General features: G+C 36.7%; 1 protein-coding gene across 16 annotated transcripts in view; it reads right to left on the reverse strand.

Moving 5' to 3' along the window:
- Window positions 1-13937, reverse strand: part of CASK (calcium/calmodulin dependent serine protein kinase) — a 413691-nt gene that overhangs the window by 50998 nt on the left and 348756 nt on the right. For all 16 annotated transcript variants that reach the window (XM_037001503.2, XM_037001501.2, XM_037001498.2 and 13 more), the window contains 2 exons: window positions 13743-13823; window positions 3192-3380 (listed from right to left, as the gene is read on the reverse strand). In XM_037001503.2, the coding sequence (XP_036857398.1) occupies window positions 3192-3380; window positions 13743-13823 (270 nt within the window). The remainder of the gene's footprint in view (window positions 1-3191; window positions 3381-13742; window positions 13824-13937) is intronic.

The raw sequence follows: 13937 nt of genomic DNA on the forward strand, positions 1-13937 counted from the left end.
ATCACATGGGACCTTTTAAAATAACTTCTTTTAAACTCACTCTTTGGGTTTAGATTCAAGAAGTCTGGAATGGAGCCCAGAAATCTATATTTTTAGCAAGCTCCCTTGTAAAAGCTGGTCTTCAACTTGAGATGATTAAGGGTAGGGGGACTGCATTATCTTCTTCACTGGGAAATAGCACTCTTAGAAAACTTAATGAAAATATTTGAGACTTCATAATTTGGACTCTGAATTTCTACAATTCTACAAAATATAACTTTGCATGGTTCCTATTTTGCAGTTCTCAGAAGTGGAAGGCCAGCAATGTGAAAAACTGGTTTACCAAACAGTTTCTAGTTCAACATTAAAATGTAACATTAAAGTTTCATTTCCAACTAGTATGTTCAATTAGCACATATGGTTACCAAGAAGTGTACCTGGAAAAATGCTGTAAATTAATATGTAAGTTGAATCTAATTTCATAAGAGACATGATAAATGATGGTGTTCCCACCCTGTAAATTAATAAATGAATGTATCCATTCAGTCACCATTGCTGTGAATCTGTTATGTGGCAGGCACTCTATAAGGCACAAAATGAATGAGACATTAGTCATTGGTGAATAGAATGTAGTGAATGACAGAGACTGTCCCTCATGACCATGTGAAGTTCATCTCAAACTAATTGGCATTAACATTTATTATCTTTTCTGTTCCAAACATGTTCTCTCTGTTTCTAAGTCCCCAAATTCCAGGGAAGGGATTGGCTCATTTTGGAGTGGGTGCCCACTCCTAAACCTACTCCAATTTGGGGTAGTCTCCTTGACTATCCTTATTTACATAGCTTTTTCCCTATTGTCTAAGCTAGCTCAAGTTTTATCTTTATTACCTGCAACACAGGGAGTCCAAATCAATTGAAAAATAATTACAAGTGTGATGTTACAAATGGGAAAACAAGGGTGTAATGGGAGTGTATCACCTTGGTGGGGGGTGGACCTAGCATGGTTGGACACAGCGTAGAAATTGCAGAAGGTCTAAAAAAGCAAAAGAGATCATATAGGTATATCCTTCACAGTAATATAATGCTTTTAATAAGACAATTAAGCAAGCAAATGAAGCTACATTAAATGTAATAGAGAACTATAACTCCATTATTGAAAAAATATATTTTACATAAAATAATTCCCATTTTTTTGGTCACAAGGCACTTCTGAGCCTCCTCCTTGTGGCCACTTCCACCCTCCTGTCTGCTTTGCTTGGCTAAGCATCACCCCTTTCCTGCCTCTCTGACACAGGCTTATCTCCTCTGCAGCTCTGTACTAACTGTTCTTGTTAAAGCAACTATGCTATACTGAATATTTACTTCCTTAATGGAGGCATTCCTGTGGAAAGGGAGCTCCGGGAAGAGACCATGTCATATCAGCCACTGTGTCACTGACATCTAACACAGTGATTTGCACATAGTAGGCACTTAACCAACATTTGCTAAATGAATGAATGAATATATAAAATGAGTGAATGGATATTAGACTTTCAGAGGTGGGTGTAGTCTTGGGTGGGTGGAATCATTTAGTTCAGTATACTTTTGGCAATGCTTGCTAAGTAAAATATGAACAAACTCAAAATGATTTGCACAAGGCACTCAAAAGCTGCTACTCCCCATGTTCTTAAGCCAAAGAGTTGTCTGGAGAGCACCAAAAGAGGTGAGGTGATTTGCATGCCCGTGCCTGCTGCAAATGCTGGGATAATATAGTATAACTGGCAAAGAATAGTAAATGAGAATTACAACCTGAAATGTGTAGAGTTGAGGGCTCCTTGGATTATCACAGTCATGGCATAACTGCTTTGTAATTCTTCCTTTAATTTGGAAAGCAACTGGGCAGCTTTATTTAATTAAGTAATTTGTTTTTCTATATCCCAATATCCCTTTTCTATGCTGAGGAAAAGACAGCAATGCCTAAGTTTGAATGTTTTTATCTCCTAAAGATACAATTCCTCCCCTAAACTTGAAACTTTTCCAATATTCCCTATTTCAATGGGCAGCATCATTGTCCATCTAGTTGTGAAAATCTAAGACTTAAAGGACACCCGTGATAATTGCTTCTCCTGCAGTCCCCATGGCCAATCCATTATCCAGGCTTATTGACTTTACTTTTTTGTTCTATTGACTTCTTTCCACTTGATATCTATCCCTCCAGTTCATAGTACCATCACTGCTCCCCTGAGCATTGCATTACTGCAATAATATCCTCTTAAGTGGTCTCCCTATATCCACTCTTGTCCCCCTTAATTAATCCATTCTCCAGAGTGATTATTTCATAAATGAAAATCTGATCATACCTTCATGCTTAAAACTCTTTAATAGCTTCCCACTTTTTTTAAGATATAGAGCAGAATCCTAAATATGTCTTTTAGTATTTGTGTGGTTCTGTTCTGCCACTCATCTTGTTTCGTACAATTCAGCTGTGGTGCTTTCTTTCCATTCTGAAACTATGCTAAGAGTCTTTTTACTACCAGATTTCTGTACATGCTACTTGGCTTGCCTGGATGGTCTCTACTCTGTTCTCCCTCCTGGGCCCTGCTTTGTTCAGTTAACATCAAGGAGTCTTTCCTTGATCTTTCCAATCTATGAGAATTCTGTGAGAATGAGGCAGGGTTCAGCATCAATTCTATTCCAATATTAGTCCTAAGCACTGATAAAATCAATTCATATTGAATACATATATATGAGTAGAGAAATTGTATTTTAACAATGTTATTCAATTCATTGAATGCCTTCTAAATTAGTCTTCCTCTAATTTTGTTGAAGGCAAAAGATCTGGAAATCACTGGATTTATAGGATTTTATTTTTTAACAAAGTCATTAGACATTCACTTTTTTAATACCGATATTTCCAATCATCCCTTCCTTTGCTGCCTCAAAGGTTTTGACACTCCGGAGTAATGTACCAGGTATGTCCCTTTTTTGCAAAGTTAAAGAGCAACAGTGAGAGGAGAGGAGGGAAGGAGAACCAACATGCCCTAGGCCTGGTGTCAGGCAGAACAATTTTGGATGGGCTTGGTGGGTGGTGGTAGAATGAGGATCTGGAAACTGATTTCCTTAAATGATCCATGTCCTCCTGCCTCCCCATTGCCTAGGAGAATAAGTTAAAGTTAGCTGCTCTAACTCATGCCAGGATTTTATGAGCGTAAAGATTTTCTTTTCCTACTTACCATTGGTTCATCTGTGTTCTTCTGGAACTGGACCAACCGGACTCTGGTCACGTTCTCCATATCCATGTCTCCGTTCGCACTTTCTGGAGAATCACCATTTAAATAGGGAGAGGTGGGAGGAGGTGTGACCCTCAATGCTTCATCACTGTAAACTTCATGTGCCACTACGTCGTGAGTCTGAAGTAAGGCCTGGTTATTTTATGAAGGAAGTAAAATAGTAATAATAGTACTATTCTAGCAGAAATCCACTAACTATATGAATATATATCAAGTTATTCTTTGCCTCTCAAAGGATCTCTGCAGAACTCAAAGTACGTTACGTGAGGATACAACCATACCCTAATTTCTTTGTGACAAATAATCACAATAGAGGGGTTAAAAAAAGAATGAATGATTGAATGAATGAGTGAATCAATGAATAGATGTTTGTTGATTACCTCGGTTAGAGGTGTTGTCAGATGCTAAGAAAAAGTATCCAATTAACTTGCTCAAATAAAGGGTAACATAATGCAATTTCGAATAATTTAACAGAAAGAATCTCTGTAAAGAGAGGTGGCAAATTTGTGCTGGGATTTAAAGTGGAAAGAAATTTAAAGAGAAACAGTGTAATAACTGATATATTGAGCAAATATCTTTCATCAATGGCATTAACAATAACTTTTATGTAACTCAAAGGATGAAGATAATTTATAACATATGACTTAGTAAAAGAAACAAAAACACACACAAGTGCACCAGAAAAAATTTAATTTTCCAAAATAGTCACATATAATATTGGAGCTTAAAATCTAAACCTAGTTTATATTTTTGTTCATTTCTTTTTTGGGGAGCATTTGCCTAAATTAAAAATAAGTTGACAGTTATTATTATGACTTCATTTTGCAAAGATTGTAAACAAAGAAAAAGTGACTTTTTTGTACTGATATTTGCATATGTCATCTCAGTGAAATTTAATAATAGACATCCCTTGTTTCCCTAAAAAAGGGTATTCTTTCACTTACCCTACTTTTTGTGACATCATAAAAAGTTTTTAATGACCATAAATATTTGAACATTTCTATTTCAAAGAGAATTTTGCAGCTGAATATCAGTGTCTCTGGAGCTTTACACAGATTATATTTTCTTATGCACTAACTATAAATTCAATTCTATTCTGTTTGAATCTATGATTGGTATAGAAATGAAGTATCTGGAGATAATGAAATGCTATTAAAGTTGCTTTAAAAGTATAACCCTTAGCATCTCAAATTAAGTTATTTAATTAGAAGGCTTTTTAAAGTCATGATTTGGCTATTTTAATTTTAGACGCATGAATACAAAGCAGAAAAATAAGGTTACAATGCAGTTAAATCATAAAGATGGTGCTGATTGGTCATCAATAGAGCATATGTTGGAGCAGTTATGTGAATTTGGTTTTCTAATGGAAATGGTAGATACTTCCAAGATCTCAGAGGGCTGGTATAAACTGGGGTCTGGGTGAAGGGCAGGAGGGGCTCCAGCAGTGCGCAGCTTGACAGCAGGGCTCCACAACAGCCCTGGCGACTTTGGCTTCCTGACCACTGCCCTAACTATACCCTGCACTGTAATCCCAGGCCCAAGTGTGGAGGTTGTGCTCTGTGAGTAAAGCCTTTTTTTCCTGGTTCAACTGTGGCCAATTAAAAGACTAAGATTTAGGGTAGAAAGCAAAAATTGGTAATAGACAAATTGAAAAACTTCTGTTAAAATTAGGTTCATCATATCAATTACAGATGCGTCTGTCTTCCATAACTGGTGAATTTTTAAAAACATGCTTTGTATGGCTAGAGGATATCTAGTCAAGCAGAGAACCAAGCTTTAATCAGGGTAATGCTGGTTACATGGGTTGAAGAAAGTGTTTATGTTGCTTTTTGCAAATGATTTCTATCCATCCTTCTAAATTATATAAGCAAACACTTGTATTTAATTAATTAATTTATTTATGTATTTATTTATAAGGAAGGATAAGTCCACAATCAGAAAATAATACCCAAATTGAACTTTAAAAGAAAAATGCTTAAATTATGTCACCAGATAAGGTCATAATTGATATTAACTACAATTTACCCTTGTGAAAGACTGCTATCACACAATAAAACTTAACCTGAAATCTGGTGCATATATGAACAGAAGAAGAGGGGCCATATACAGATTGCTTAAAAAAAACCATTAAAAAAGATTATGCAAAATAAAAAATAGGGAAATCAAAGGTTGAATATTTTTCTTCAACATGTAAATCTGTTATGAGGTATGACTGAGTGATCATTACTAAGCTGAAACAGCTGTTATTTTTAATAACATAAGAACCATGTAATAGAAAAGAAATACTTTCACTTTTTGTATTGTAGTAAGGATATGGACAAGACAACTAACAGCTTTAGGCTAGAGTGAAAAAAATCTGACTACTTTTAAATGAAAAAGAGAAATATGAATTTTACATTTGAAAAGTGGTTCCCCTGGTTTCATAATTACAAATCATAAAACTTACCACTCAATAATGTAACTTTCATGATAACCTAAGGTGATTTTAACCCTCTTGCTTTTTGGGAAAGTAGGATATAAATTTGCTCTTAAAACCTGTTCTAGGTCCTAGTTTGTAAGGAAAAAAAATTAAAGCATTAACTTACTATCTTATTAATATTTGTCTTTATTCTTAATGTTTTACATTTTACAATTGCAATAAGCAAAGGATCTGTTCTTTTTAAAAAATCAGTGTTTCAAATGGAATAATTGAAAAAGGGATTAGTGTGATAGTATTTTTTATCATGACGTCTAAACACACAGTACAGACTTAAAACCCATTTAAACCTACACTTTCTAACTCTTCCTTTAATTACTGTAAATATTTCCAAGTATCTGTACTTTAAGTGTCAGCAATTCAAGATCAAACTCTCATGCTTGAATGATCAGAAAGCAAAGAAAAAGCTAAATAATTGAGCAAATAAGCATGAAGTTATAAATATGCTAAGAATAACTCCCAAACTTTGGCATAATAAAAACATAAGCATTAAAGTATTTCCCTTTAGCTGTTAATATTTCTTTAAAAATACCAAAATTTTGAAACCATAGTTTAAAAATGCTTGTAAGATAGAAAGCTCCAGCATTTAAAAGTTTATTTAACATAGTATATATAGCTCAGAATTATATTTCCCACATGGGGCATTATCCAAACATATGCTTATTTGGGAAAGACCAATGATCTCAAGTTAAGTTTATAAGAAACAGCTCCTCATTACAAGTCAACCAACTTCTAAAAGCAGAGGCTTGGGAGCCAGCAAGACCTGGGTTTTGAACCTCAGTGAGGCCACTTACTATGTGGGTTACCTCAGGCAAGTCTCTTGACCTGTCTAGGGTACAGTTTCCTCTCTGAACTGTAAAATGGGGTTAGTCACTCCACCTCACATCCCAGTAATCAGCAAGCTCTGTCGTATCCAATCATCTCCAATATAGAACCCCAATCTGCCCATTTCCCATCAGCCCCTTCTTTCTCTAAGCCTCTACCACCTTTTACAACAGCCTCCTCATTGGTCTCTGTTTTTTAACTCTGTTATCTCCCTTATAGTCCATTCTCTACACATCAGCTCTGGTAATCTCTGAAGCACAGATTTGGTACTATTTTCCTCCTTGCAATCACTTAGTGTCATCCTACAGCAATCAGGAGAAAGTCTGGATTCCTTACCATGGTCTGAAAGGCCCTACTTGGTCTGCCCTCTGCCAACTCTCCTAGCTCCTAGCTCTTCTTGCACCACCCTCTCTCAGTTTACTGTATCCCAGTGGCAATGGCCTTACTTCTGTACTTTGACCCTACAAAGCTCCTTCCTGCCTCTAGGCCTTTGCATTTGCTCTTCTCCATGCGTGGACGTTTAGAAGGCTGGTCCTTCAGCCTATAGGTTAACTTCTCAGAAGGGCTTTCCCCGACTACCTAAAGTAGCTCCCACTTTACTATCATCTCTGCCCCATTGACCTGACTTTTCTTCATAGTAATTGTCACTGTAAGAAATTGTAGTTTACTTGTTCACTGTCTGTCTGTACCTCACATCTCCATCCTCCACCCTGACCCCACTAGAACGGAAGTTCCATAAGGGCAAAGGACCCTGTTTGTCCTATTAGCCACTATCCATAGTGCCTAGCATGGTGCCTGGCACATAGTAGGTATTTGATGAATGAATGAAAATGCCTTCTAAACATCTAGCTAGTTATTCAGAAATTACAAGGCTTATTGGTCAGAGGCCAGACCAATATTATATCTGAAAATGCTTACTAACAGCAATGCACATATTAACTTCTTTCTGACTTCAGAAAAGCAAAATAAATCAAGCTTTTGAAGGTTAAGTGAGTTGTGAGATATGGGCCTATCTGAGTTTTAATGATTTGGAAAAAACCTTAACTCTAAGAAAAAGGCTCTTATTCGGGTAAATGTTAACATCTTTATTTAGCTACTATCAAATCTGAAAGACCTACTGATCTCAAGTGTTCCTATATCATTGTTTGAATTGAGCTGAGGTTACTTAGCAATTTATAGACAGACATGTCTGTCCAAACTGTACAGGTTTCTATCTATGGAAAACACACTGCACAGAATAGTCAGTCAAGGCAAGGCTAAACTATCTGCAAATGGGCAAGTTCCTAATTGATTTAATGTTTTACTGAGAACTTACTATGCACTCTATACATGATAAGACACTATTGAGTAACTAATAACATTTATTAGCTAACATTTATGGGCAACAAGCATATGTTTGGCACTGTGCTAGGTACAGTAGATGCATCATCTATTTAATTCTTATTCCAGCTTGATGAGGTTGGCTCAGCAAGTCAGTTCATAGAGCTAGGGTGGGAAGGCTGGAATTCAATTCCAGGCCCATCTGAATTCACAGCTCTTTTAATTTGTAATTTTTAATTAATTTATTTTTTACTTAGGTATCATTGATATACCATGGTTTTACAAGAAAAACAATGTGGTTACTACATTCAGCCTCATTATCGAGTCCCTCCCCATCCCCCATTGCAGTCACTGTCCATCAGTGTAGTAAGATGCCACACAGTCCCTACTTGTCCTCTCTGTTACACTGTCTTCCCCGTGACCCCACACATACCATGTGCACTAATCATGATACCCCACAGTCTCCTTCTCCCTCCCTCCTCACCTGCCCTCCACCACCCCTCCCCTTTGGTAACCACTAGTCCCTTCTTGGAGTCTGTGAGTCTGCTACTGTTTTGTTCCTTCAGTTTTGCTTCATTGTTATACTGCACAAATGAGGGAAATCATTTGGCACTTGTCTTTCTCCACCTGGCTTATTTCACTGAGCATAATATCCTCCAGCTCCATCCATGTTGTTGCAAATGGTAGGATTTGTTTCTTATGGCTGAGTAGTACTCCATTGTGTACATGTACCACCTCTTCTTTAGCCATTCATCTACTGATGGACACTTAGGTTGCTTCCATTTCTTGGCTATTGTAAATAGTGCTGAGATAAACATAGGGGTGCATCTGTCTTTTTCAAACTGTGCTCCTGCATCCTTTTTTTTTAACAGTGCAAGAGTGGTGCTGAGAGGGCACCCTTTGTATTTATTGAGCAAATACATGTTAACAACAATAGAATTCTGTGTGGGGGACTTAATAGACAACCATTAACTAACTCTAAACTTAATCCTCGGCAGTCTCCAGTCTCCTGGGGCGCGACATCTTACATGGTATTAAAACAATAGCAAGGGCAATTAGGTCACAGAAACTGTTTTGGTCTTGTTTGTTCTGTTCCTGATCACTTATCAGGAATTACAGGAAAAATAATCAAGGCATATATGATTATATATTTGATTTCTATACTTGATTTATATATTAATCCCACATTTCCACCTTATTTTTTTAATAAAAATTTTTTAAATAAAATTTACCTATTACTGAAGTAGTAGGTAAATGTAATAAAGATTCGTTTCTAATAGGAAGCTTTTTAACACAGTTTACTTTTTCATAAAAAGTAACCTATTTTTTAAATCTTGTGATGTAATATAAAGATGGAAAGTAGAGTTTAGTGCAGTAGGAAGGCAAGTGTAGGTAGTCAGGTTGGGCTCCTGCATTCTTAGGGTAAATTCCTAGGAGTGGAATTTCTGGGTCAAATGGTATTTCTATTTTTAGTTTTTTGAGGAACCTTCATACTGCTTTCCACAATGGTTGAACTAATTTACATTCCCACCAGCAGTGTAGGAGGGTTCCCCTTTCTCCACATCCTTGCCAGCATTTGTTGTTCTTAGTCTTTTCGATGCTTGCCATCCTAACTGGTGTGAGGTGATATCTCATTGTGGTTTTAATTTGCATTTCCCTGATAATTAGTGATGTGGAGCATCTTTTCATGTGCCTGTGGGACATCTGAATTTCTTCTTTGGAGAAGTGTCTGTTCAGATCCTCCTCCCATTTTTTAATAGGGTTATTTGCTTTTTGGGTGTTGAGGCATGAGAGTTCTTAATATATTTTGGATGTTAACTCTTTGTCAGATATGTCTGAATCCACAGCTTTAACCACCTTTATACTATATAAGACATGATGTCTGAAGGGGAATCCCATGTTTCCCATGGGAAACAATCGGAACAAGATAGTAGTAAGGTAATTAACTCCTGATATTTGTGATTTCTCAAACTTGAAGAGACTACTAAGGCATACAGTTTCTTTATTTTCCTGGTCTGTGAAACAGACACAACAACCATGATTAAACGAGCTCATACATTCAGTGAGAATAATGCTGAGCTAGATGTATCTCACTCACTGGTGAAGGAGCCTGTTCTGGCCAGCCAGCATATGCTAGAATGTTATGCCGGTGAATGCAAGCAGGTGCAGAAAGAATTAAAGAAGACAAAGGTCACTGTGGGTTTTAGAGGTATTAGGAGAGACTTTGAAGCAGAGGTAGGATTTGAGCTGAGTCCTGTTTTTGCACACCTAGCTTGTACAATGCACTCACCTACAGGCACAGAACCTGCTTTCCTCTAATGCACTGGAGAGTGCATGATAATACGGACTGAAGCCAGATACTCTCAAGGATTATCTTTGAGTTCAGCCTTTAATGCTTGGGTGGGAGAGTTAGGGTGGAGGTAGTAATTGCTTCTCTCTAGGTGGTTGCTTTGAGGAAAAAATCTTATTTCAATGACTGAGTTAAAGTTTGAAAAATACTGTATACAAGTGGCATGTATGTCAAACTCACAGAAATGTACATGAGATGACTATTATACTGTTACTGTTATTTAAAAAATATCATCTCAATAGTAGTAATAAGAACATAGCTTTGCCAACATCCAAAAGACAAGGAACAACAAATGCTGGCGAAGATGCGGAGATAGGGGAACCCTCCTACACTGTTGGTGGGAATGTAAATTAGTTCAACCATTGTGGAAAGCAATGTGGAAATTCCTCAAAAAACTAAAAATAGAAATACCATTTGACCTAGGAATTCCACTCCTAGGCATTCACATAAAGAAAACAAGATCCCAGATTCAAAAAGAAATATGCACCCCTATGTTTATCACAGCACTATTTACAATAGCCAAGAAATGGAAGCAACCTAGGTGTCCATCAGTAGATGAATGGATAAAGAAGAGGTGGTACATACACACAGTGGAATATTACTCAGCCATAAGAAGAAAACAAATTCTACCATTTGCAACAACATGGATGGAGCTAGAGGGTATTACGCTCAATGAAATAAGCCAGGCAGAGAAAGACAAGTACTAAATGATTTCACTCATTTGTGGGGTATAAAAAAGCAAAACTGAAGGAACAAAACAGCAGCAGACTCACGGACTCCAAGAAGGGACTACTGGTTACCAAAGGGAATGGGGTGGGGAGGACGGGTGGGGAGGAGGGAGAAGGGGATTGAGGGGTATTATGATTGGTACACATAATGTAGGTGGGTCACGGCACAGTGAAGCCAAGTAGTGACTCTGTGGCATCTTACTACACTGATGGACAGTGACTGCAATGGGGTGTGTATGGGGACTTGATAATATGGGTGAATGTAGTAACCACAATGTTGTTCATGTGAAACCTTCATAAGATTGTATAGATACCTTAAAAATATATATGTATATACATACGAAAAAAAAAAGAGAACATAGCTTTTAAGTCAAGATTTTCTCTCAAAGGGCAGTCACATGGATGTTTCACTCTCCACATATATTCCACATATACTGATGTGGCTGATGTTTTAAAAATGTTATATTCATCTCTGTATGGTGATAGAAGGTAACTATATTTATTGTGGTGAGCATTTTGCAATGGTATATAATTGTTACATAACTATGTTGTACACGTGAAACCAATATAAAATTGTATACAAAAAAATGTTCCTGATAGGATAAAACTAACTGTAAATCAACGATTAATGCATGCTTTAAATATCCTTAATTTTGATCACTTAAAGGGTATCAGATGATCGGCTATGGAGGTACATTTTTCTGATAATATTCCTTTCTCTTAAAAAAAAAAAAAAGCAGTTCCTGTGTGGTGACCTCCAATGAGTTCTACACAATGGTATAAAGGGCATATCAAAGTGTGGGCAAAGGGTCTGTTTGTGTTTATACAGAGGATCAAAGCCTAATTTGGCTACCCAGAAAATGAACTAAGATACAATATGAAGAAGAACTTCCAACATCAGCACTCTCTGGAAGAGTCATACCAGAAGATGATCATCAAAAAACTTCAACAAAGATCCAGGAGATGCTGCAGTTGTAGCTGCATCCATCCCACCAGTTCCTGGACTTGCCATTGGAATGAAGAAGGAGATATCTAAGCTGACCTGTGCTTTCAGTAAAACAACAAATTTGACTGGATCTATATTGTTGGAACTCAACCAAGAATTAGGAGAAGTGCAAGTTGTAGTGCTCCAAAATATTACAACTACAGACTATCTACTGTTAAAACAACATATGGGATGTGAACAGTTCCCAGGAATGGGTTGTTTTAATTTGTCTGATTTCTCTCAGACTGTTCAAGTACAGTTGGACAAATGCCTAGGGTGCCTAACTGGTTTTCTTGGCTTCACTGGAGATGGCTGGTAATTATAGATCTGCTTTGGTTATGTAACTGTATTCCTATTATGTTAATGTGTGTACGCAATTTAATTAGTAGTTTAAAACCTATACATGCTTAAGTTACTCTACAAGAAGATATGTCAAAGAAATAATCAATCCTCCCATGTTTTCTTCCATCTGCTACCTCTATAGCTTTTCTTCTTCCTTCCTAATTACAACCCTTAAATAGAATTCATGCCTCATATCGAATTTACTGAGTATCATAATTCCTCCAAGTGGTAAAGATACCTCAAGACAAATACTGGGCATAGAAGCCACAGGGCATAAATCTGCAAAGAAGTAAAAAGCTAACCTTTTCAAACAATATGGCTTCTCTCTCACTTACCAACTTTACATCTCCCTGTATGGCCCCGGAAGATGACTGGTTAGTCAGAGACGGGTAAGATTCCTCCAGGGAGGAACAACCTAAGACAGGCACAGTCGCAGGGGGGCCATCAGGTGAGAAATTGGGGCTCAACAGAGGTGAGGCTTAGAACCTCACCCCCCCTGTTTTGAGAGAAATCTTCTGCATCCGTGGATGTTTTATTGCCCTTGTCTAGCTTGGATTAACACTTAGTCTACAGGCACACACCTGATCATCTACATTTGCTCTCTTACAACACTAAACTATGTTTTCTGCCTTTATCTTGCATCTACCTACCAGTTCAGCATTTTATTAAAAATAGTAATAATAATAATAATAATAATAAAGGGAGAAATGTGGGATCCACATATAAATCAAGTATAAAAATCAAATGAATATTCATATTTGACCTGATTGTTTATAGTTCATAATGAGTGATCAAAACCAAAAGTTTCTGTGATGACTGCATTGTTCACCATGTAAGAACTTGTTCGTTATGCTTCAGAAGATTGGAGACTGATGAGAATTAGGCTTGGGGTGGATTAATGATTGTGCATTGAGCATTAACTCCCCTATACAGAATTTTATTGTTAACAACCATTTGATCAATAAATATGAGAGATGCCCTCTCAAAAGAAAAAAAAAAGTTATACTCAACATGAATTTCCACCAGGAATTGTGCTTTTAAATTGCAGTTAAGTAGACTATGGGCCTTCTTCTAAAGAAAGGTATCTCATATATTTTCAGTTTTGTTTTAGCCATTTAGTTTTATAATAATTGGCTATTGGCTAAATACAGATGCTATCCCCATTTTTCCAGACATTAGAAATGGATAAACAGTTCCAGTGACATAAAGACTGTCCTATGAGGAGGCAAATCCCTGCTTTGATGACTACCCAGTCTTTGAAGAGCTACCTCACAAACAGCATCTTTACAACTGCGACACAAAGTAAACAAAAGAACCAATGTTTCTGGTATTACTTGGTACTGTAATCTTAACAGTCTGTTATTATATGGATAAAAACATTTGATGAAGATGACTATATTTTATGTGGATTACTAAAAAAACTTCTTTTGGAAGTGAGATTTTAGTTCTATAGAAATTTGTTACTTACCATGAAATGAGGTTGTGTTAAAATACGCTTTAGTTCCTTTGCATCATTATTCTCAGGGTAACATGAAATTTCTTCCAATACCTAAAAAATAAGCAAGATATATGATAATATAAACAGGATGCCAGATTTAGAAAATACAGAATCTTTTAAATTAAAAATCATGACTGTATTTTTATGGCAGGCAAAACAATTATT

The sequence above is a fragment of the Manis javanica genome, chromosome X (assembly GCF_040802235.1).
Source record: "Manis javanica isolate MJ-LG chromosome X, MJ_LKY, whole genome shotgun sequence".
Lineage (NCBI taxonomy): Eukaryota > Metazoa > Chordata > Mammalia > Pholidota > Manidae > Manis > Manis javanica.